At 34.8% G+C, this 24,479-nt stretch overlaps 1 protein-coding gene across 1 annotated transcript; it reads left to right on the top strand.

Annotated features, from left to right (window-relative positions):
- The first annotated feature begins 4,502 nt into the window (after positions 1-4,502).
- Positions 4,503-23,931, top strand: LOC105080414 (sulfotransferase 1E1). The gene is made up of 9 exons (XM_010969390.3): positions 4,503-4,657; positions 7,804-7,859; positions 8,693-8,854; positions 10,656-10,781; positions 11,549-11,646; positions 15,485-15,611; positions 17,499-17,593; positions 20,714-20,894; positions 23,079-23,931. Exons 3-9 carry the CDS (start codon positions 8,704-8,706, stop codon positions 23,189-23,191), a joined length of 891 nt encoding a protein of 296 aa, XP_010967692.1. The 5' UTR covers positions 4,503-4,657; positions 7,804-7,859; positions 8,693-8,703; the 3' UTR covers positions 23,192-23,931.
- The last annotated feature ends 548 nt before the right edge of the window (positions 23,932-24,479 follow it).

The raw sequence follows: 24,479 nt of genomic DNA, 5'->3' as shown, positions 1-24,479 counted from the left end.
CCCAAATGAGGTGCAGTCTTATGTCCACACAAAAACCTGCACATGAATGTTAACAGCAGCTTTATTAATAATTGTGAAAACTGGAAGCAGCCAAGATGTCCTTCAATAGGTGAATGGATAAGCAAATTCTGGTACCTTCAGACAACAGGATATCATTCAGCAATAAAAATAAACGAGCTGTCAAACCACCAAAAGACATGGAGGGAATTTGAATGTATGCCTTTAAGTCAAAGAAGGCGATCTGAAAAGGCTATTTATACTACCTGACTCCAACCATATGGCACTCTGGAAATGACAAAACTATAGATTTAGTAAAGAGATCGGTGATCGTCAGGAGTTCACAGGAGGGGAGGTGAAGTGAACAAGTAGATCACAAGGGATGTTTAGAGGGGTGAAACTCTTCCATAAGATGCTATAATGGTGGATGCATGAGCTTAAGCATTTGTCAACACTCATAGAAATGTACAAGGCAAAAAATATGAACCTTAATCTAAACTATGAACTTTATTTAATACAAACATATCAATACTGGTTCTTCAGTTATAACAAATACACCATACTAATGCAAGATGATAATAAATAGGGGAAAACAAACAGGGGAGAAGAGTTATATCAGACCTCTCTGTACTATTTGCTCATTATTTTGTGAACCCAAAACTGTTCTGAAAAATAAAGTCTACTACTAATAGTAACAATAAAAAAACCACACTGTCACACTGCCACTTATTTTTTCACTAAGTATTGAAATCTCGTCATTTATAAGACAGATGCTAGGACCTTCAGACTGGATCTATAAGAAGTAAGTGTGTGATACAGAAGGAAAAGGAAAAGCCCAATGGTCACAAATAAGGAAAAAAACATTGTCTTGGAAATATTTTGTCACATAGGCATACCAGTGCCACATTTGTTTCCAGTGTTTTTGTTTGTTTCTTTGTTTGTCTTCAGTTTTGGAGGGAGGAAGTAATCAGGTTTTTATTTACTTATTCTTTTTTCTTTACAGAGGTACTGGGGATTGAATCCAGGACCTCATGCATGCTAGGTATGCAGTCTACTGCTGAGCTATACCCTCCCCCTGTTTCCAGTGTTTTGGAGTACAACAGTGGTATGCTATCAGATCTGCTTAACATTTGAGAATCAAGATAAACATTTTTAAAAATAGTCACTTATCTGGAATTTTTTTTTTTCCTAGATCAAGTGTACAAAGGAGGAAAGGTCAGAACATGGACTCAACCATTTTCTAACTTGTTCTGTGCTCATTGTTCATAGGGAAGGATGATGGTTAAAGTGGCCATTTTGCCTATTGCTTCATTTCTATCAGCAAGTGAATTCTTACCCTTTGAAAGATGATTTTTTAGGCTAAATGTATTTTTCACTTTTGTGGCTGTCAGCATCATGTGATTTAGAAGCATTTGTAACATCATGGCAGCCAGTTGCTTACATGTGAAAGACGAGAGATGGTCTTGTAATAGGATAGGACAAATCTGACTCCATATTAGATCTGTTCCTTTGACTCTAACCCTGTGCTCTGTTTTCTGTGCTTAATCATGCTGGCTCTGCACCTTTTACAAAAGAATGCTGTCTATAGCCTGAAATATACAGGATAGCCCATTCTCAAGGCTCTGACCTTTAAGGTTATAACACTTTTCCATCCATATAAAGATAAAAAGTTGCAGAACAGAGAATAACATTTGTTAGAGGTTTACAGGGACACCATGACCTGACCTAGATGGACAGCTGCAAGAACAAGGGATTTCAACACCAAGAAGTTTGCAACAACCAACCACACCCAATGCCCTTTTTAGTATAAACTTCTACTAGAATTTTAGTCTAAATTCTGACTTGGGTAAGATGGTTCTGTAGGACATTAGTCCCCCATCTTCTCAATCTGTTGGCTTTCTGAATAAAGTCATTATTCCTTGCCCGAACAATTCATCTCCTGATTTAATGACCTGGTGTGTAGCAAGCAGAACAAGTTTGGACTCAGTAATTGCCTGAAGGTTAAATATTTCAGATTAGCCTATGCTTGTATTTTGACTTTTTGGATGAAAGAATATTTTTGATAAACAATAAAGGAAACCTCACAGATCCTTATCATTAAATAATAATAATTTAAAATTTAAGCTAAACTATACAACTGCATTAAAATTTGTGATCCATATTAAGATTGTATATTTAACGATTCAGTCTTTTAACACACACTTTATTTAACTAAAATAAAAGTAAAAATAAAATGACCAACTACATAAAACCAAATAATATAAAATCTAAAAAATAAGCCCCTGGTTAAGCTTGCTCTACCTTGATTTTCTTTCATGAAAATCACCACTTCTCAGAAATCATCCAACTGTTCTTTTTTACTTTGGGTAGGGCTGGATATTAATGCATTCTGTGATTGAAAACTATAGTTCTTTTAACTTTTTTTTTTCTTGATCATATCAACCACTTTCATGCAGTTAATATGTATTCAGTTCCCAGCCTGCCACTTGTCACACAGTGAGCTAATTACAGAACAGCACCTTGTTTTAAATCTATACACAGTCTAATGAGGAAGCTGGACCAGTAAAACTGAATCACAGCACTAAGGAATAAAGGGTTTCAAAGGTCACTTGGAGAAATAGTCAGTCTTGTAAGAGTCGGGAAAGGCCTTTCAAAGAAAGTGCAATCAAATTAGAATTGAGAGACAAAGGAGAACTAATCAGGTTATGAACTACCTGGGTTGGAGGTATTGATGAGGTGGGAAGGGTGGGAGCAAAGGAGAATTTCCTCAGCTGAAGACAGGGTAGGGACAGAAACAAGAAAGGAAAAAAAAAATGGTGAAAATTCATTAGTTCCGCAAATCCTCAGCTTTTTTTAAAATAAAAGTCTAGTTGATATACAATATTATATAAGTTACAGATATACAGTGACTCATAATTTTAAGGATTATATTCCATTTATAGTTATTGTAAAATACTGGCCATATTCCCTGTATAAATATATCCTTGTAGCTTATTTTATACCTAGTAGTTTGTACCTCTAAATCCTCTACCCTTATCTTGCCCCTCCCCCATCCCCTTTCCCCACTGGTAACCACTAGTTTGTTCTCTAGATATGTGAGTCTGCTTTTTTGTTATATTCCCTAGTTTGTTGTAATTTTTAGATTCCACATATAAGTGATATCATACAGTATTTGTCTTTCTCTGTCTGACTTATTTCACTTAGCGCAATGCACTCTGTGTTCATTTTTCTCATTCTCTTGTCTAAATTCCAATGGTACCAATGGTTAATTGTACCTGAAAATTCCACACTATACAGTTAAGCACATGCTTGGGAATGTTGCCGAAAAATCAGCCCCTGTCCCCGACGAGCCAAATAACTCAGAGACAAGGTCTTAGAGCATAGAAAAAAAGAGACAGCTTTATTGCTTTGCCGGGCAAAGGGGACTCACAGAAGGCTAGTGCCTTCAAAGCTGTGAACCCGTCACAATCAATAAGAGTCTCTGGTGGAACTTTCTCCTAAATCTTGATGAGTCAGTTTGGTGTCATGGGACCATCTGGTGGCCTGGAAGGTTATCAGCCTGTGACCTTCTTTATCTGGTCAGACTCATCTGATGCTATGGGGGAACTCTGAAGGGTCTGGTCATTCTCCTGAGGTTATCATTCGGTGACTGTTTTTCTGAAGAATAATTCCAAAGCCAAACATGACTAAAATTTTTAGTTGTCAGAGCAAAGTAAAAACAGCCAAGTCAACAACCTTAGCTTTAACAATGGGCCTGGGGCTGGGAGCAGTGTCCAGTCAGTCATGTTTGCGGACCATTTTAAAAGCAAGCAGTAAGCACATAGCCAAGAATTTGTTGGCCTAAGTGCAGCCATTTTATTATTTCTCCTTTAGGAGCAGAGAGAAGTGAGATTTTTATAATAATAATCCAAAGGTGAGGGATGTTTATATTCTTTCCTTAGCTGTTACCTGGTTTTGATTTTTCAGGAATTTAACAGTTAAAGGCAAACATTTTAAACAGAAGATATTTTCCAAGTGACTTGTCAGGAACAAGCAAGTATTGTAAAGCCGTCTTTGACAGGTCTCCTGTAAACTAAGCTAGGACTCCTGAGCCAGGGTCCTTGCTGCCCTCCTGTTGCTCCTCTGTCATTTTCTTCTCTCCTCTTACTCCCCTAGTGAGTTATTCTTTTGAAAATCAACCCTATGCATTACACTCCTCATCAATGAAGGAGTAAGAGACTGGCTCATCCCAGCCCTCTTATGTCTCGCTCCATCTTACTTGCATTTTTTCCCCTTATCTTTGCGTTCACTTCCTCTCCCTCCTCCTCCTCAACATACTGATGGCTATTGGCAAACTTAGAAATTTGATCATTAACCAAGAATGACAAATAGCAGGAGGATTTCTACAGCACTATATTGATAAACATGACGTGGTGGGTCTAGCTGCATCTGCAGGTATCAATCCATATTTGTGTTACTCTGGTGCACCATGAACTCCAGAAAGCCAAGCCCCACGAAGTAATCTCCGCCTCCTTCTCTGGCATTCAGAATAAAAGCTCACCAGAAACATTACAAATGCACAGTAGTTCTCATCCTTTTTCTTGCAGCTTGAAACCTGAGTGAGGATCTGAAGGAAACTGAATTGGATCACCCAGCGTCTTTCACAGGATCACCTGGACAGGTTGTATCCTTATTATCATTGCTGACATGAATATTTAGATTTTAGATACAGGAAATATAGAATGTAAATTATATATTACAAAGCTGTAAAGAGAGAATAAAGTTTTTAATCAATATTTTAGTTACTTAATAATGTGAAGTATGTAAAGCCTTTTAAAATCACTTGTTTATCATTAAAAATAATATCTTGCATTTGTATCATGCTTTGCTGTTTAAAGGGTTTTAACATAAAACTACAGTATCTTAGATGCTTTGTAATTTCTGCACGTTGGACATGCTCTCCATTTTACTGATAAGAAAACAAAGCAAGCAGAGTAGAAACAGAGTGTGGACTGATTTCTGATTACGTCTGTGAAATATGTTAGAAGCAGTGGATTACTATCAGAGCCCTGCACATATTACTGTTACTTTTAAGTGAGAGACACCAGACAAATAAGAGCAGAACTCCAAGTCCTTGGTAAGTCGCTGGCAGGTAGACCACCTGCAGAGTCGCACACATCTTGTCTAGGAGTCCTCAGTGGAAACTGGAAAATCCAGAGAGATTTGCTCTAACAATCAAGTAATTGAACTTATTGATGGTTTTTGAGCATCTGCTTTGTGACACAGTGCTGGGGTTCCAGATAGAACAATGTATGAATGGATTTTCTCCACTTTCAGCCACTCTGCTCAAATCCAGGTCAGTGCAAGAAGATGAGGCCTCAGTGAGCCCTTCGCCTGGTGTCCAGCACTTCACACTGCGCCTGGGGGCAAGTCAAGCACTCCCACAGGGAGTGCTTGCTGGGTGAAAGGCAGACAGGGGAGTGGAGAAGGGGAGGATGGAGAAAGCGAGAAAGAAAAAGGGGGAAGAGAGAACTAACCAGGAGGAAGAAAAGAAGAAAAAAAATTTCTCCCTTTAATTGAATTTATGAATTACAGGTTTAATCATTTTTGTTGGCATTCTGAAAACAATAACCTACACACTCAGTTAGGAAGTGAAACTGACAGTTGTTAACTGAAATATGTCTTTGAGAAAGAAGAAAGCAGCTGGAGGTGAATCTATCCATTGGGATATGAGATAATTAACTAAAAGGAGTTAAACAAACAAAAAAAGACTTTATTATTTGCCACCTAGTTTAAATCTGGGGTTAAAATTGACCATGAAGAGTCAGCCATAAGTCAGCCAACTGTTTAATAATGAATCAGCTACTGCCGGTTGACTATAAGGCAATTCTTACAAACTTGGCAGAACACCAAGCTGTTCATGTGAATAAACGAATCAACAGGCAGGGCAAGGGTTGCTTCTCATACACGTTTTTGTCTGCAGATTGTATGAACAATAAGCTTCTGTGCAAACCATAAAAAAAGTTAAAGACTACTAGCAATATAAGATGGGAAAAACTCCTGACACCTTCAATCTGAAAATCAATAATAAGTTACTAGCTATACATGAGTCAGGAGAAAATCCTCTTGATGGGCAAAACTGATCAAAGTGATTAAAATAACCAAAAACATATGGAACATGAAAACATGAAAAATTATAAAATATCTATGAAATACAGATTTTAAAAATATGTATTCAATTATGAAAGATTATAACAAATAATTTCCAGTACTGATGATGCAGTGAGAAAATAGGCAATTTCAGATACTGTGCAAACTTTTACTGTAACTCTTTTAGTGATTTGTTAAAAGCAATAACCAGTATGTTACACGTATATACCTTTTATTTTGGCAAATTCATTGTCACTGCAAAGGTAAGTGTGAAAAGATATGACATTTGTTGCAGTACTAGTTACACTGGAAAAAACAGAAAAACAGGAATTCCCAACAATAAAGAAGTATATTGTCTCTCTTATATCCATAGTATAGATTGCTATGTGTCGTTTATAAAAACAAAAATAGAATTTATGTATCAACACTAAATATATTCACATCATATAGATTGGTATAAAATATAATACAAATGAAACTGTATACATAAGCATATAGATTTTACATATATTTAAGTATTTGGAAGCATAAATGCAACACTATTAGGAATGGTCATTTCTTGAGAATGGAATACTCTCTTTGAGCACTTTCATTTTCTCTATATTGCTTAAATTTTTCAACAATCATTTGTTTAAAATGAGTATATTTATACATACATGCTTACATGAATGCATGAATGTATGCATATTTATCATTCCTTGTGTAAGACGAGCATGGGTCCATCCTTAAGAAGTCTCCTTCAGGACAAACTTAACCTAATTGATAATGATGTTCGCTTTTTGATAGAACCTTATGACATATAAGTGAGATTTTAAAATAAAACTTTTCAGGTCTAGCACTAAGTGTCTATTGAATAACAACCATTTCCTTTCCTCTGGTGTAGAAAGAGGAGATAGGCCTTTTCACAAGAAGTCCAGTTGGAGGGCTGTTTTCATGTTCAGTCAATAGTAGCTGAACTTCCAAACTAGGCCAGTGATCATAAAGTTAGAAGAGAGAATGAAGTGATGGAGATGGAATCAATGGGACTGAGTGAGGGAGAGTTGCAACATCTGGAAGTTTTCACCTCTAATGTGCAGCTTGAAGTATAGTGCAGAAAACACTATAGAAGTTTTCAGTGTAAGTCAATGGTCTAATTACTTGATTTGTAAGAGATATCTGTGTAAGACTTTATCATCAAATATTTCATCCTTTGTGTTAATGCATTTGTTAGAGTATCTACTAATTTAATTTCTTCTTTATAGTGCATTTCTCATGCCTTGGGATTCTTTGCATTAAAGGAAACTCATTTGGTGGCTAAAAGAACTATTGCCCCCAAGACACTCCTATTATTCTACAAACTTTCTGGAAAAGACAGTAAAAGCCAAAGCAGCCACAAATGCACGAGTGTGTAACAACTCATCAGGCAGCATTCTGGGCAAGGGTGGATACAAGAGTGATCCAGTAAGGCAGCTATCAAAGAGGGACAGCATTTGTTGAGATGTTGTATCACAAATTCAGAATGAGGAAAGTCTGGGGGCCGGGGGGAGGAGGCAGTGAAAGAAGTTGAAAACCAATAAAGGAAAGTTTGCTTAATTAAAAATTCTAAGACTAACCCTGAACATGAAATGAGTTGCCATAGGACCAGGAGATGAATTATCAATGATAATCACCTTGTTCAACCTTATAATTTTCATACAGGTCACTTGGTGGGAGTGTCTACTTCTTTACCGATTAAGTGAGAGAGAAAAAAACAGGTAATGCTAGGGGTCACAGAGGAAGCTTCTGTACCCTCAAGAATCTGTGTCTTAGACGTATCCATTACACTGTCATGAATTTCACCTTCTTTCTAATATACTCACCAAGCACTTGAATTTTATCATTAAATGAAACATATCCAGGAACTAAAGAAGCTCTGACTTTGATATCTGGCAATAGCTATCCAATGGCACTATCAATCTTTATTGTTATTTAATGTATACAGAATTAATTGAAGTGATTCTTTGCCAAAATATTGCTGCATTTCCTGAATCCCTTAGTCTTTTTATATGCCCCACCAGTTTTGACAGAGAAATCAAAGGCTCTGATGTTTACATTGATCATGGAATTTTTTATGTACAAATATTATACATAAGTATGCTAATATAAATGTATCACATTTTGTACATATTTTTAAGACATTTTACTTAATTATGCTTTATACTTCTTATTCTTCTGTATATTATAATGATCTCAATAATAAGGTTAGAAACTCTTAAAGTACCAACACTATGTTTTTGTGTTTGTTTTTTTTTTTGTCGGGGAGGGAGGTAATTAGATTTATCTATTTATTTATTTAGTTAGTTAATGAAGTACTGGGGATTGAACCCAAGACCTTGTGCATGCTAGGCATGCACCATGCACTTTACTGCTGAGCTATACCCACTCCCCCAAGACTATGTTACATACTTCTCCAGTATGTCTTTACCCGACATGCTCAACAGCTAAGGAATCCCAGAAACCCCAGAGAAGCTCAGTGTACAGGGCTGTTATTAATGCTAAAACATTATAAAGTACATATGAAGTGGACAACTTTCCTTTCTTCTTTCAGTGTGCCATTTTATGATGAATTCTTCCAAACCTGCCTATGCAGATTACTTTGGCAGACTCCGTGGAATGCCACTGTATAAAGAATTTATCCAAAATTGGCATAATGTGGAGACATTTGAGGCAAGACCTGACGACCTTGTCATTGTTACTTATCCCAAATCTGGTAAGTCTCTTCATTATGTCAAAGTTGTTCCCTTTTTCACCTAGAAATGACAGATGCACCTTGGCTGTCAAATATTAAGCTGTTCACTTCTCCCGCACTCACTCGATATAATAAGTGAGGCCAGATGTAACAGTTTTGATATAGACATAGAAAACGTGGAGCATTACAGATCTACTTTAAGACCACAGTCCGTACCTGCAACCTGAGCAGCACGTTGACAAATGGGCATTGCTGGCCACTTTAGAAAATTATATAGTATAGATGGATGAATACAGACCATAACTAAAATTTAAAACTATTCACTGTATTTACCCTATGTCATTATTATCATTGTTGTATAAACAAAATATAAGCCATTGTCACAGATTAAAAAAAAAACACTTTTTCAGCTAACCAGATCCTCTTTTTTTTAAGTTTATCTCTAAACTCTATTTTGAAGCAACATCCTTTCCCCTTGAAATTAGATCAACTATTCGTCATAGTTCCATAGTCTTACAATCACAGGCGTTTAAAATTCGAAAGATCTGGCCCTGACTTCTCTGTCTGGTTGTTCCAATTAACACTTGAATATGTCAAACACTAATGTATGTCTTTGACTACTCTGACTCTAAAGTGTTCCTCCACTTTTCTTCCGTGTCTGAATTAATGCCAGCACAAAACCAGTCATCTGAAGAGGACACCTGAGAACTACTCCAGAGTCAGTTTCCCTTCTTCTTCACCCCGTGTACTCAGTCAGTCTGGAGGTTCTGCACACTCAGTCTCTTGGATAATGCCCTACAGTCAGACTCTCACAGGTCTCTTGTCCTTCTTACTGAGCCCTCACTCTGTTGTTTTATTTATTCTGCCACTAGAGGGATTCTTCAAAAACAGAACCTTGATAATCTTGCTTTCTTGCTTAATGGATGTCAACACCATTTAAAACCCTATAGAAAACAACTAGAACTCCAGTATGAACTGCAAGCCTTTTTTTGCTTGGCGTCTGCTTGCCTCTGAGGCCTCATCTCCACCCATCCCTTTAGGTAGGCTCTGATTAGGCTTTATAATCTGTATCCAAGTCTTTTCCTCATCACTTTACTATTTGTGAGTATCTGACTGTTAAATCAAAAAAAAAAAGAGTGCTTCTGGTAGAACCATTCCCTACCTTACAAAACTGGTGAGTTTATACCAATAATTTGTTAAGATTATGCTCAATTATCATGATCTCTTGAGGGCATTTCTTGTGGAAACAGCACAGCAGCAACACACAAAGTCCCTCCTTTGTGGTCCTTTAAATCCATGTGCCCCTGTGTTACAACACCTTAAGGAAAAAGAAGTGCTGTCATTATGGAGCATTGTTTCTGACTCTTCAGAAGGTCTTTGACCATTGTAGGACAAGGACAAGATTTATTCTCTTCAATATACTCTGAACTAGGACTCAACCTGAGGCATAAGAAGCTATCCAGAAAATTTGTGGTTGAAAGCATGCTTGAGTGTGTCATCTGTTTATCAAAGCTCCTTACTTTTCAGATGTAAAATTTAGATCCAAAACTGTTTCCAGCTTGCACAATTCATCATGGACAAATTCAGACTTCTAGCACAGGTGTATCTTACTATAATGTTCATCCTTATTTTTTGAGGCTACATTTGGATCTTATAAGATTAAATAAAGTAAATATTTCTTGAGTCCTCTGACTATTCTGACACCTTTCAAGTAATACTGCATTGATAATTTCTTACTTTATCCAACTATAAATCCATCATTTCTTGCATCATCAGCCACACATGGTCAGTGGGAGACTCAGATTTGTTTAATTTTTTGCAGGCACAACATGGATTAGTGAAATTGTATGCATGATTTATACCGAAGGTGATGTGGAAAAGTGCAAGAAAGATGCCATTTTTAATCGAGTTCCTTACCTGGAAAGCAAAACCGAAAATGTGATCGATGGTAATGCTCAGTTAATTTTAAAAGCTATATACATATATTTTAATGTGTGGATGTAAATGGTGCAAGAAAAAGGCTGCAAGCAAAAGTGAGACAATTAGTATTATGTCTTCTACATAGGAAAGAGTGTAAACTGAAATTTAAATCTTGATCGAGTTTATGGTATAGTTCTCACATTCGTTCAGCAGAACCTAGTAATATGTGAGCATTTCTGTCTCTATGGGATACTTTAAACACTAGGAAAATAGCCATAAATTTTTCAAGGATATATGCAAAAAGATATCTATCACAGATTCTTTTAATGTCATATAACATTAGAAACAGTATAAATATTAACCAACAAAAGAAGTTAAAAGTAGTATAATAACACTATGAGATCATTAAACATGTTATGATGTCATGTGTTTTTTGACATTGCAATGTCAGTATAATATATTGAGAAAAATGTAATTGGAAGATAGGAAAAATTTCCTCTGTGTGTATGGCATTTGGATGGCTGTGAGGCTGGGCATATAGGTATATTTATATGAAAGGCTGCTTACCAAAATGTTAATAACGATTTTTCAAAGTGCTGAAATTTTATTTGATCTATTTTTTTCTCTATAATTTTCTTTAGCTAAACTTCTGTCACAGTGAGTATGTGTTATTATTATGACCACAATAAAGAATATATAGTTACTTCTATGTTTTAAAATCTACAAAAATCCATATAAACATTTGTAATTTTCAAAGTTGTCTAACTTTTGTTTTTTTGTTTTTGTATAAATTAGGAGTACAGCAATTAAAACAGATGGCATCTCCCAGAATAGTGAAGTCTCATCTGCCACTTGAGCTTCTTCCAGCCTCATTTTGGGAAAAGAACTGTAAGGTAAACAGAGTCAAGTGTTCCCAGAACTTCATCTAATTCAAAGAAATTTTAGAATGATGAAGTTAGGTAACATCTTAACTGTGTCTTTTTAAAAATATATAATACCTTTAAAATTTTTTAAAATTTTTATTGAGGGGAGGTAATTAGGTAGGTTTGTTTGTTTGTTTTGCTTATAATGGAGGTACTGGGGATTGAAACCAGGTACCAGTGCATGCTGAACATGAGATCTACCACTGAGCTACACCCTTCCCTCCAACTGTGTCTCATACACACTTGTGTATTTACTCCTTCACTAGTGGGGGGGGGGTGTAGTTCAAGTAGTAGAGTGCCTGCTTAGCATGCATAGGTCGTGGGTTCAATCCCTACTACTTCCTCTAAGAATAAATAAGTGAGTAAATCTAATTACCTTTCCCCACCAAAAAAAAAAAAAAAAAAAAAAAAAAAAAAAAAATTCCTTCACTGAATCTATAGGCATTTTAAAAATGTGGATCATAGTCAGTATTGTCTAGATTTTAGTTCCAACTCCAGAGGTGATTCTCTCTAAGCTTCAGTTTCCTTATCTGTAAAAGAATAATAATAGAATTCCTCATAGACTTATTTAGAGATTAACTGAAATAATGCTTGTAAAGTGCTTAACATAGCACCTAGCATATTATAAATAATATATGGTAGATACTTTTGTATTTGTTATTAGTGATTGTATTGAATATACTCTTTTTTGCAAACTATTATGCTTGGCATTGTGAAGCATGCAAATGAACTAGACAAGGATAAATAAAAAAAGCTAATACAATAATTATTTACTGAGTGTGTATCATATGCTGGCAATATAACAATTGACAAGGCACATGCAATTCTTGTCTTCATGGACACACATGGACCACAAGGGGAAAGGGACAAATAAATAGACAATACCAGAGGTGCCATAAGTCACAGAAGAGAAGAATTCTAGCCCAGGGATTGAGGGCAGGGAAAACATCCAGGAACAAGTAACATCTCAGCTGATGTAGAAAGGATGCGTGGGAGTGGTCTATACATTCCCAGAGGCAACCCCAGGTGGGATGTGGAGCCAGTTCAATTCAGCTGGAAGGCTGAGTGCCCATATTGGCTGGCAAAGTGAAGGAAGATAAGCTGGGTTCAATTACAACAGATACTGAGGCCAAGTTAGGAAGTTTGGGCTCTACTTGGACGATAATGAGGAGTTACAGATATATTGAGCTACTGGTTGTTACGATCAATTTTGCTTTTTCGAAAGAATGATACATGTAATCCTAGAGTACAGGCAAAACATTGTCTTGGAGGACTGAAGTTGTTCCTTAAGAACTTATTAGCTTTATTAGGACACAATGTGACTCACCCTAAATATATGAGATACTAAGGTACTGTATGTAGTCCCTACTGACAAAAAAGGGAATCAGTTAGAGACATGAAACATTTCCATTTTGTACTCTGATGAAACATGGCATAGAAGACATTTTCTGGAGATCTCCTTTGCAAAATTTTGAAGATGTCAATGTTTTTTGTTTGTTTGCTCTTATCATAAGCAATCCTAGAAAGACAACATACATCTTGCTGAAATCATTCCACACATAAAGACTCTCTCTTTAATTAATACTATTTATGTATCTTCCAGAAAATGTGTCATTCCCATTTTTTTCAAGAGATTTGGCCAAGTTACATTGTTTTCCCTTTGGAGAATGTGATGTAGTCTTGATGTTATCTCTTTACTTCTTAAGTGAAAATAGATAATATACCTTTATAATAGCCTCAGTCTTCATAAAACTGCTTATTATCTCAGAGATCATCAAAGAGTAAGAGACAGTTGGATAGATTCACATCCTGAGTATTTCCAGGGTGTTTTACTGGGGGACAAGAAGACAGATGGATAGAGACTATTAGTAAAATTGTGTTTGGAGTGTTGGACTAGAAACTTTAAGTGCTAAAAATGAAGAAAGTGAAAAAAAAAAAAGGAATAGGTTAACAGATAAAAGAAACAATTGAGGCCAATAAACTTGAGGCCCTGAATTTTATTGCAGATGAGGTATATTCCTGATAAGAAAGAAAAGAGAAACAGAACTTGGGAAAAAAACATGGTGTTCAAGGATAAGGCTTCAGAATCTTTAGGGTTCTGACAATTTCAAAGTTTGGTTAAAGAAGTGGCTAGCTGAAGTAACATAGAGGTAGTGATCAATGACCACAAAAACCTATAGAATTGGAAAGGTCAGGCACACAGACACTAAAATTATACAACATGATTGAAAGGTTTGGAATGGAGAGTAATACTATGAGGCAGGTGTTCAAATCTTCAATTAAAGCAAGGGAGTGAGGACAAGCTTAAACATGGCTTCCACTGGGAGAAGTGTGAATACAGGATCAGGGGTTTTTCAAGTGTAGGATTTTTAAATAGATTATGATCCCAAGTGAATTGTGGGCAAACTAGAAATTTAGACTTGGGAGAGCTGCCGGAGAAGACTTAGATTTTTGTTGAAGGCAGGAAGAGCACGTGCAGTGAAAGGACCTTTCAAAAAGGAGATAAGATAAACTAATGGAAGTTTAGGAGAAGAAGGAGGCTTCTGCTTCCTCCCACCCCTCATTTTGGAGAATAAAAAGCTTCTTGGAGTACCCGGAGCCAAGCTTTAAATATGGATAGTATTTTGAGATGCAGAGAATATTCAAGACAGAGAGAATAGCATGAATAAAGGAAAAGGCTGAAAACAACGAAGTAAATTTGTGGATGTAACAACCAAGAGTTCCTTTCAACTAACAGGCAAAAAGGACGGGGGAGAGTTGTAAATAATTTGGAAAAGTTTGATATGGCTAATGATAGCTTTGATAAGAAAAGAAAGTTCACTTTTTTTTTTTTCCTGTAGTAGTTGGAGCTTTCTATAGTGGGACCATAGCAATGAAAACCATACTTCTTAGAATATACAAAAAGGTTTCTTTAAAATTGTTTTAAAATGTAGAACCCTGAGTAAGACAAGTTAGTGAGCCTAATCATACCCAGTGAAGAGCGGCGAGTCAAAGCAGCCTCTCCCGATAGCACTGCTCAGGTGCCTGAGGACAGAAGACCATGGAGATATGCAGTTTACTTTTGTAGATCTTGTCCTGCACCATTGAACATCAGACCTAGAAAAGACCATAGAGATCTGACCCAACTCATTTGTTTAGCAGATAGAAAATTCAGGTCCAAAATGATGGGTGCTTTGCACAAGATGGTAGAGCCAAGTGCCAGAACTAACATCTAAGACCACCGCTTCCTGGTTACTGACTTTCCCTCTCTATATAAAATGGAAACTCAACAACCTGTGAATGAAGATTATACTTTTTCACTGGTATCAATGTGCATTTAAAAAGACTTCATAAACATATTTTTTTCTTCAAGTGATAGGACTTTTTAAAAAAGTTATTATGCAGAATGATGAAGACCAGAGGACTTTACTGTTGACTGAATGATTTACCAAATCATTTACTCTCATTGATTTATTCTTAACAATGTATTCTGACTCAGCTTCAGTTCAGTTTCTTCACCTTTAATTGGGGATAATAATCTGTTTTGCCCAATTTATATCAAGAATATTTGAGAAACTCAAATGAAGTAGTATGTGAAAATGCCATAAAAATGAAAAGTCAGAAATAACATTGAACAGTAATACAAAAGATACTGTCACTTCAGATTGTTGAAGGAGTTTCTTCTTCATAATTTTACATATTTTATACATTTTCTACAATAAATTGTGTTACATTTATAGTTGAAAACATAAACATTTCTGTTTTAAATCTTGATCAGTCTATGTTTGAAAAATATTAGGTGATTTAATATATGATTTCATTCCCTTAGATCATCTACGTTTGCCGGAATGCCAAGGATGTGGTTGTTTCTTACTATTTTTTCTTTCTGATGGTAACTGTTAATCCAGATCCTGGTTCTTTTCAAGATTTTGTGGAGAAATTCATGGATGGAGAAGGTAAGAATGGTTTCTTTTCTCTGAATTCTTTCAAGGTAAATTATACAAGTGGCATCTCTGACCAAAAATTTTTGTTGTCTGTTCTGGTCTGTTATTTTCCTTGATTTATAATGAAAATCTAGAAGTTCTAGAAGCCCTTGAACTTCAGAGCAAGCAGAGTTTCCGAAGGTAAATTGCAGAATCTGGACACTCCATTTCAATGCCTACAAATAAGTATACAGACATGTGTGTGTCCAGTCCTCCTTCTCTTCTCTTTTCATTAGAGAATTATTTCACAGTGTGTTATCACAACTCCACTGAAGAAGAGGGAAAAGGATAAAGGAGAGAGGGTTCATTTGTTTCTAAGAAAAATTTCAGATACCACATGGGCCAAAATTCACAAAGAAGTCTGAATATCTACCAAGTGCTTACTCATTATACCCACGGTACAGTCTGACTAATTCAACTAGATTTCTCAGAACAGTAGAAGAATGACTTGAGCAGAAATTCTGAGAAATTTTGCCTTTTTATTTAACTCCAGACTAAAGCAACTGAGTATTCAGATTTGAGAAAGAAAGGCTTTGGGAGAGTCTTGTATTAACTGAAGATGGCTATTCTGATCCTGTAGTAATAATTGTAAGGAAAACGGATAATAATGCCATTTTTATATTGACAAGATTTAATGGCAACTCAATAAAGGTGTAGTTATATGTGCTTTATGCTTGTTGTTATGTTTTGGAAAATGTTATGCTAAAGCATCAGCAATAAAATATATGCTTCAAGATCATCAAAACCTGCCTTATAAGGCAGAGAAAGATAACACCGTACCTCTGCAAGTGGATGAATAAGAACATTATAAAAATCATTATATGACTTTTTTCTGTAAAGAAACAAATATAACAAGGCAGAAACATTCCCACCTACAGATACAGAGAACAAACTAGCTTTTACTACAGGGGAGAGGGATGGGGGAAGGGGCAAAATAGATGAAGGGGATTAAGAGGTACAAACTACTAGTCATAAAATAAATCACAGGGAGCCACACAGAGAATATAGTCAATATTTTATAATAACTTTATGTTGTGTAATCTATTAAAATATTGGATTGCTATGTCATATATCTGAAACTACTATAGTATTTTCAGTCAACTGTACTTAAATAAATAAATGCATTGTCAAGAGGGTCAAAGATAGAAGAGGTATGAACTGATTTAATGAGAAGCAGACTACCTTGACTCAAACATCATTATGTTATCATGTCAGCTTGTTACTGGGAGAAACACTTGGTATTATGTGAGAGAAGATTAGGGAAGCAAAAGGAAGAAACATCATTTGGCATTACTACATCACCTCCAAACACTTCTAAGTTTTTAGAGTAAGAATGACAGTAAGGGTCCCAAAGAGAACATACCTTACCATTTAAACTGTAAATAGAGTAATAAAAAAATCATACAGTTGCTAGCTTCAGTTGCAAAGCTAGTTTGTATATGGTAAATTTATGACCTGGGCTGAATTCTGGTCATAACTACATGGATAGTTCCACTAACTCAACTCCTTTCACTAATAATCTGGTTTTACAAATACAGACACACACACACACACACCAGTTTCAAAAATGCTGTCATATGCTCTGAATCAAATGGATGGGAGACTTCCTTCACTTTTCCTCTGAGTCATAATACACATCATAATAATGAAAGTCAAGGATATTTTTCTGTGTATAGATTATTCAACATACTTTGCCTCGTTGCTCTGGAGAAATTTTCCTAAGATGTGCAGCTGATCTCTAGTTTTCATTCCATGATCATTTATTTATATTTCTTTGTTGCTACTGTTGTTTGAACATTCATTTTCAAGTTGTATAGAGATGATACTATGTCCTCACATTGTTTTTGTCTCTAATTTTAGTTCCTTACGGTTCCTGGTATAAACACACAAAAGCTTGGTGGGAAAAGAGAAAGAATCCACAAGTGCTATTTCTTTTCTATGAAGACATGCAGGAGGTAAGAAACTTAAAACTTATGGCAACTTAGTAATTCTCTAAATGTTAACATATGACAACACTGAAGACACAAAATTTGGCCTTTAAATAAATGATGCAGCCAACTCCAAAAGTTACAATAACTCAGATACTTTAGCAAAGATTTGAAGCTAGTAAGTAAAAACCTTCTGTAAATGAATGCATTCAAACCCACGTCTCAAGAAATTACCAAAGATAAAACTTGTCATAAGACAAAACAACAACAACAACAACAACAACAACAACAACAACAACAACACACACACACACACACACAGAGGGAATCGCAATGGGCAAGAAGAGTCAACTGGTTTCTAAATCTATAGATGCTGGCATTATCAGACAAGGACCATAAAATAACTATCCTTCAGATGTTTAAAGAAATAAAAGAAGAAATTAAAAATTTTACAGAGAGACAAGAGATTGCTAAAATTGACAAATCAGATTTGAAAAAAGGCAATAGAATTTTGAAAATAATTTTTGAAAATTAAAATTAGAAAATTAAAAGATGATTTAAATAACAGATAGGACATGGCTAAATAGTGAATTAGTAATGTGGAAGATGAGGCTGAGTAAATTACATAGAATGTACCACAGTAAGATAAATAGAATATTTTTAGAGAGTAATGTATATATAGGATAGAGAAATGAGGTCCCACATATATCAACTCAAACTTCCAGAAGGAGAGAGTAAAGAGAATTCTGGCACAGCAATACTGAAAATTTCTCCCAATTTCTTCATAATCTAGTTTTTTTCCTACATTTGTCAGTAATCACAGTAATTCAAATATATAAAATAGATAAACAAGTTTATACTGTATAGCACAGGGAAATATATTCGATATCTTGTAGTAGCTCAGGGTGAAAAAGAATATGTAAATGCACATATGTATATTCATGTATGACTGAAGAATTGTGCTGTATACCAGAAATTGATATAACATTGTAAATTCACTATAACTCAATAATAAATAAATAAATTAATTAATTAATTAATAGTAAATAACCAGGGGAATGGGGAATTACTATGAGATGCCATTTCACATCCACCAGGCTGACAACAATTAAAAAGTCTGACAATGATATATACTAGCCACGATGTGGATTAATGAGAAGTAACAATTCTGATAAGAATATAAAAAGATATAAACACCATGGAAACAACTTGCCATTACCTAGGAAGGGCAAACATGCATGTAACTTAAGATCCAGAAATTCCACTTGTAGATATATGCTCTTGAGAAATACTGGCTTGTGTGTATTAGGTTTCATATACAACAATCTTCAAGGCAGCATTCTCCATGACCATAAAAATTGAGAACAACCCAAATACACTTATACTTAAGAATCAGTGCATGATATAAATTATTATTCTACTATTAAATATTATATTGCAGTGAAAAGGAGTAAACTTCAACTGTGCACATCAACTGTGTAAAACCAAACCTTATGTTGTCTAGGAACACATACATGAGCTTCAAGTCTACAGAGTAAAGCACAGGATTGATTAGATCAGTTAAGGATAGTAAGTTAATTTTTGTTGTTGTTTGTGGAAATGGGAATGGAGAGTGAAAAGAATACACTTGGAAACTTGCAAATGGAAGAACTCAACAAATTATGACTGCTCTATTGCATGCACTGGGTAATAGGTAATGAGTGCTATATTCATGTATATTCTTTAAAGCACATATGAGTACATATCAAATAATTTTTTGAAGGTAGAAAAAATACTGGGTCTCTTTACTAAGAGATGAAAAATGTCTTATCTTCTCTCATTCTTTATTAGCACCAAGAAAGCAGTTGATATCCATGTCTTGTTCACATCTTTGCACAATTATTAAAATTCTTGTGGCAGTAATTCTAGAGTTGTCTTGATGGGGACATATTTACAATAAAATTATAAATATTAGAAACAGAATTATTATTCCTTTAGAGAATTTAACAAAGAACAAATTTGAATGAGAAACAGCCATAGTCTATAGTTTACTATAACATCTAAACCTGTGTTCTTAACTAGGATATTGAAAACAGTAAATTTAAAAGGCACACAAACAAAATTTTATTAGTTAATCCAACCATTTCACCCTCCCAAATTGTCCATGTCCATTTACTGCCTATTTTGGTCAATAATGGTCATGTTTAAGTTTCTCCTCTATTTGAATTAATAAGGAGCAGAGGTATAAATAAATAAACTTTCTCTTATTTCTGCAATGTATCAAGTAGAAAGAGAAAAAAACATTAACCTTGTGTGTAGAGACACTATCTTTTTCTTACGGAAAACAGACAAGTAAATAAAAATATATGAGAATAAAGATATGGCACAATAGATTTATATGGGAATTTAGGGGGCAAAAATTGGGTTATCTAACTCAAATTGGAGCTGTCAAGGAAATCATCCCAAAGGAAGTGATACTTAAGCTGAAGTTTGATAGCAACTGTAACTGGTAGGACAGAGAATTAGAGGGAACTATACATTCTGTGTGGAGGGAACTACACATTGCAATAGCATTATAGTTGGTATTGAGAATAGTTGCGTTGAATGATTAAGCTGAGTAATTGGGTACCCTATAGAAGTGACAATTGATGGGAATGTTTGTAGCTATGGTTCATAAACATCTGATGTTCCATGTTGAATATTTGACTATTTACACCTTTTCTTAATCATTCAGGTTCCTTTGCTTCTTGCTAGTTACATCAATAAATTAAAAGAAAAATGAAAGCTGTCTGCATATTTTCAACCCAAAACTTGATCTGTCACAGGGGACTATAGTCTTTGAGAATATATATTTATATTCATAGATAGTATTTACTGAGTATGTACTACTATGCACGGAGGACTAAAATAAATGTTTTATAAATATCATCCCATTTAGTGTTCTAACAATATTTGAAAGTTCTTTTTTGTCCATTTTATGAATGAGGGAAACCATGCTTAGAGAAGTTCAAAAATACCACTTCTGCAAGAAAACTTTTCCTCACTAGAAACCTAATTAAAATATCAGCAGGGGGGCAGGGGAAGGTTTTCTTTCTGTGTTCTTTTTTATCCACATAGTAATATATTCACTTTTAGTAATTGAGTGTTCAAATTTTTTTTTCTTCCTAGAATATCAGGAAAGAGGTGCTGAAAGTGGTAAAATTTCTGGGAAGGAAAATATCAGAGGAGCTTTTGGCCAAGATTGTAAGACATACTACATTCCAAGAGATGAAGAACAACCCATCTACCAATTACACAACACTGCCGGAGGAGGTCATGAACCATAAAGTGTCTCCCTTCATGAGAAAGGGTGAGATGGTCCCATTACTTGCCTCCACTGCTACAGGAAGTCACAAGTTGAAATCGTTACAGGCAAACATCTATGAAAGTCTGTTCTTGCCTGTCGATCCAGCTTGTTTTCTTCAGAGCTGATTCTCATGTGAACACTCGATTGAGTTACCAGTTCTGCAGAAGCATATGATACTAGCACTACTACTAATACCACTAATAAGTTACTGTTACTTGTTGAATATTTAGTATATGCAGCAAATTATGTTAAGAAAGAACAGCAGCCACCCCAGCCTTAGCACTAGCAAGGGTACCACACTCTACTAGCTAGTATTTATTAAGTCTTTGTGCCTTGCTGCTGCATCATGCACATGATATAAATTGTAAATTCTGATTTTTAAAAAAATCTTAATATAAGACTTAAGAGGAACTTCTATTATTATCTCATGTTGAGATGAGGAAACAAGCTCAGAACAATTAGTCAGCTTTTCCTCAACTAAGTGGTGGACATGTTTTTCAAGACTAAATGGCAAATGCCCAAACTTATCAACCTGTACACATTAAATGTGTATAGTTTTCTGTATATTAATCATACCTCAATAAGGCTGTTTTAAAAAAGACTAAGTTTCAAAGCACTTAGTGACAAATACAGCTCCGTTTAGCAAAAATATCAAAATGCAATGAGGTGACATCTTTTGGGAAGAGGCGTGGTCTGATCAGGTCAAGTCAGTTTATAAATCCAAAGGCATGTAGGATATATAGAGGATGAGGACATCCAATTTTACTGATATATGAAGCAAAAACAGAATAAATTTCATTTTCTTTGACAAATTGCTGTTGAGGTAGGAATTTTTTTTAATAATTGAAGTAATAAAACTGCCACTGGGTGAAAACAGGGTAACCCTGAAAAGAGTTCACATGCAGATTAAATTTAAATTATTTACACCTCAGACTACATCAGCTTCTTTTTCCATAATGTCTCCGTATATTTTTGAGATAAAACAATGAGTTTAAAATAACTGCCATGCTTATAAAGGGTTCCACACTGCTATGCCCTCAGACCCTACCTGATTTTCAAGACACACATTTGCTTTCCTCTGCTTTTTTTTAATTACAAATTTTTTTTCAATTGAAGTATAGTCAGTTACAATGTGTCAATTTCTGGTGTACAGCATGATGTCCCAGTCATGCATATACATACATTTGTTTTCATATTCTTTTTCGTTAAAGGTTATTACAAGATATTGATATCTTCTGCTTTTTGATTTTTTCACTAGGAAAATTTAGAGCTCCTTGAGCTAAGGGATCAAGTGAACCACTGACTAATTTAAAATTCAAGATGAGGGAAGAGGGTATAGCTCAAGCTCTGGAGCACATGCTTAGCCTGCACAAGATTCTGTGTTCAATCCTCAGCATCTCCTCTATTATTAATTAATTAATTAATTAATTAATTAATTAATTAATTAAACAATACAAGGTGACTTCTGTCAGGGGAGGGTTGGATATGATAGAAAGCAAAATAGAAGGGCCTGCTAAACATTTAACAACATAGGTGGGAAACGCTGAGGAGCGTCTCTCACTGCCGGTAGCAGCAGAAATGGAGAGGATGAAATGGATATGAAGAAAGTCTGAATGTGATTAAATAATTAGATATTATGGTTGAGGGTCATCTTCGAAGTTTACACATGGATACTTGGTGTGGCCATTAACCAGGTTAGGGAAAAGTACACAAATAAAATGCAATTTGGTAAGGAAGAAAATTAACTTACTTTTGAACTAGTTGAATTTGAGATACTCATATGGAATCCAAGTGGCCACATCAGGGAAGCAGTTGGATATGAAGAAGTGAGTCTGGATATTAATGTTATCAGCATGAAAGCGAATTTAGTATCTCTGGAGTGGGTAAAATGTGGATGTCATCTTAGGGGCACCAACATTTCAGAGGAATTGGAGAAGAAATGTTAAGTGAAATGTTATAAGAGGGAAGAATCAAATAAGAAATTGGTTGTATTTTTTAAATAATCATAACAAATCCTTCTTTGCACTCTTGAATATATAGTATTTATAGTGTATATTTTATTCCTATAAGTGAGGATTACAAGAAAATAAAATTTAATTAGGTGTTAAAGAAAGCAGTAAATATTAGAAAATTTCATTATTCTGGCTGGAATACATAATATTTACTGTTTCATCTCTTTTGCTACAGGGGTGGCAGGAGACTGGAAGAATCACTTTACAGTAGCCCTGAATGAGAAATTTGACATGCACTACAAGCAGCAAATGAAGGGGTCCACATTAAAACCACGAAATGAGATTTGAAAAGAGTTTTCTTAACATATCTGAGATTAAAGTTTTCTTCTCATCATTCCTCCTCTTTTATTTTAAATTGGTAGAGAATGAGTCATGTGAAGGAGGATGGTCAGGTTCACATGACTATTGAGATCTCCATATAAAAATGCAAGCAAGATTTTTTTCCCAGCTGTTATCTTTTTAATTTTTTTTCTTTTTGACAAGTATCACATGAATCTATAACCTATACGAATTATGTAGGAGCACACAAATCATCCAAGTTGTTAGTCTCTTTAAAAATAACCAAGCATTCTAAAGTCTTTAATTTTACAGTTTATGTTTTTCCATTTATTAGTCCACTTAGTCTATGCATATACACGTATATACATAAATGCATATATATTAATAACTGCACATGGACTTTGAAAACTTTGGCAGAAAGAAGTTAAAAAATAAAAAGACATAGGGCTTAACTAGACCTATTATTTCCTCCCTATTTTCTTTCACTTTCTGCAGAATGGCTTAATTTGGAATTTACCTTAGTTTAACGTAAATTTGTGGCATGACAGTACTGTTTTCCAGATGTCTATAAGTAATCCCAATGAGTGTTATTTATGCTTGAATGTCTTCAGCCAGTTTAAAATATTTATGCTTTAGCATTTCTTCTGTCCAATGTGCAATGTAATGAATGTAACCTCTGTAAACTAAAGTCTTAAAGAATGTGATATTTACCAGAAAAATAAAATAAAAACAAAAGAAAAGAAGAAGAATTACTGCTTTTTATTTAAATAATGCTGTTTTGGCTTCTGTCTCCTATTTTCCTGTACTCTACTGATCATTATTTTCTATAGTATGTTTATTGTAGTAGTTAGTTCTTCCTTTCTCTACATCAGAGGACACATAAGATGATAAAAAATTCACTATGAGTGTTTAGTAGAATATGACATCCTTAATTCCTAAACTCAAATGTCAAATCTAGGGAGAAATTGACATATGTTTTCTTACTCTTTGGAGAAAAGTCTAGGGAATTCTTAGCCCCCTGTTCAATGATTATGATTTTTCAGAATCAAAGCTATTTTTTTAGTATAACATCATTATGAATTATACAAAAATTGGAGAGTCTTATAAACTATTAAGATTTTCTTGGGACTGGGGTGGTAATTAGAATCTCAATCTCTAAAGGAAATAATTGCTATTTATTCCTTAAAAGCCCATTTTGTCATTTTTTTAATTTAACATTATAGTGTATAATACTTTTTAAAATGTTATACTTTGTAAAACTCATAGCTGATGTTGCCCACATATAACTAAACAAGAG

Source organism: Camelus bactrianus, chromosome 2, assembly GCF_048773025.1.
Source record: "Camelus bactrianus isolate YW-2024 breed Bactrian camel chromosome 2, ASM4877302v1, whole genome shotgun sequence".
NCBI lineage: Eukaryota > Metazoa > Chordata > Mammalia > Artiodactyla > Camelidae > Camelus > Camelus bactrianus.
The sequence above is the reverse complement of the archived record's forward strand: the minus strand, read 5'-3'. Positions and strand labels throughout refer to the sequence as shown.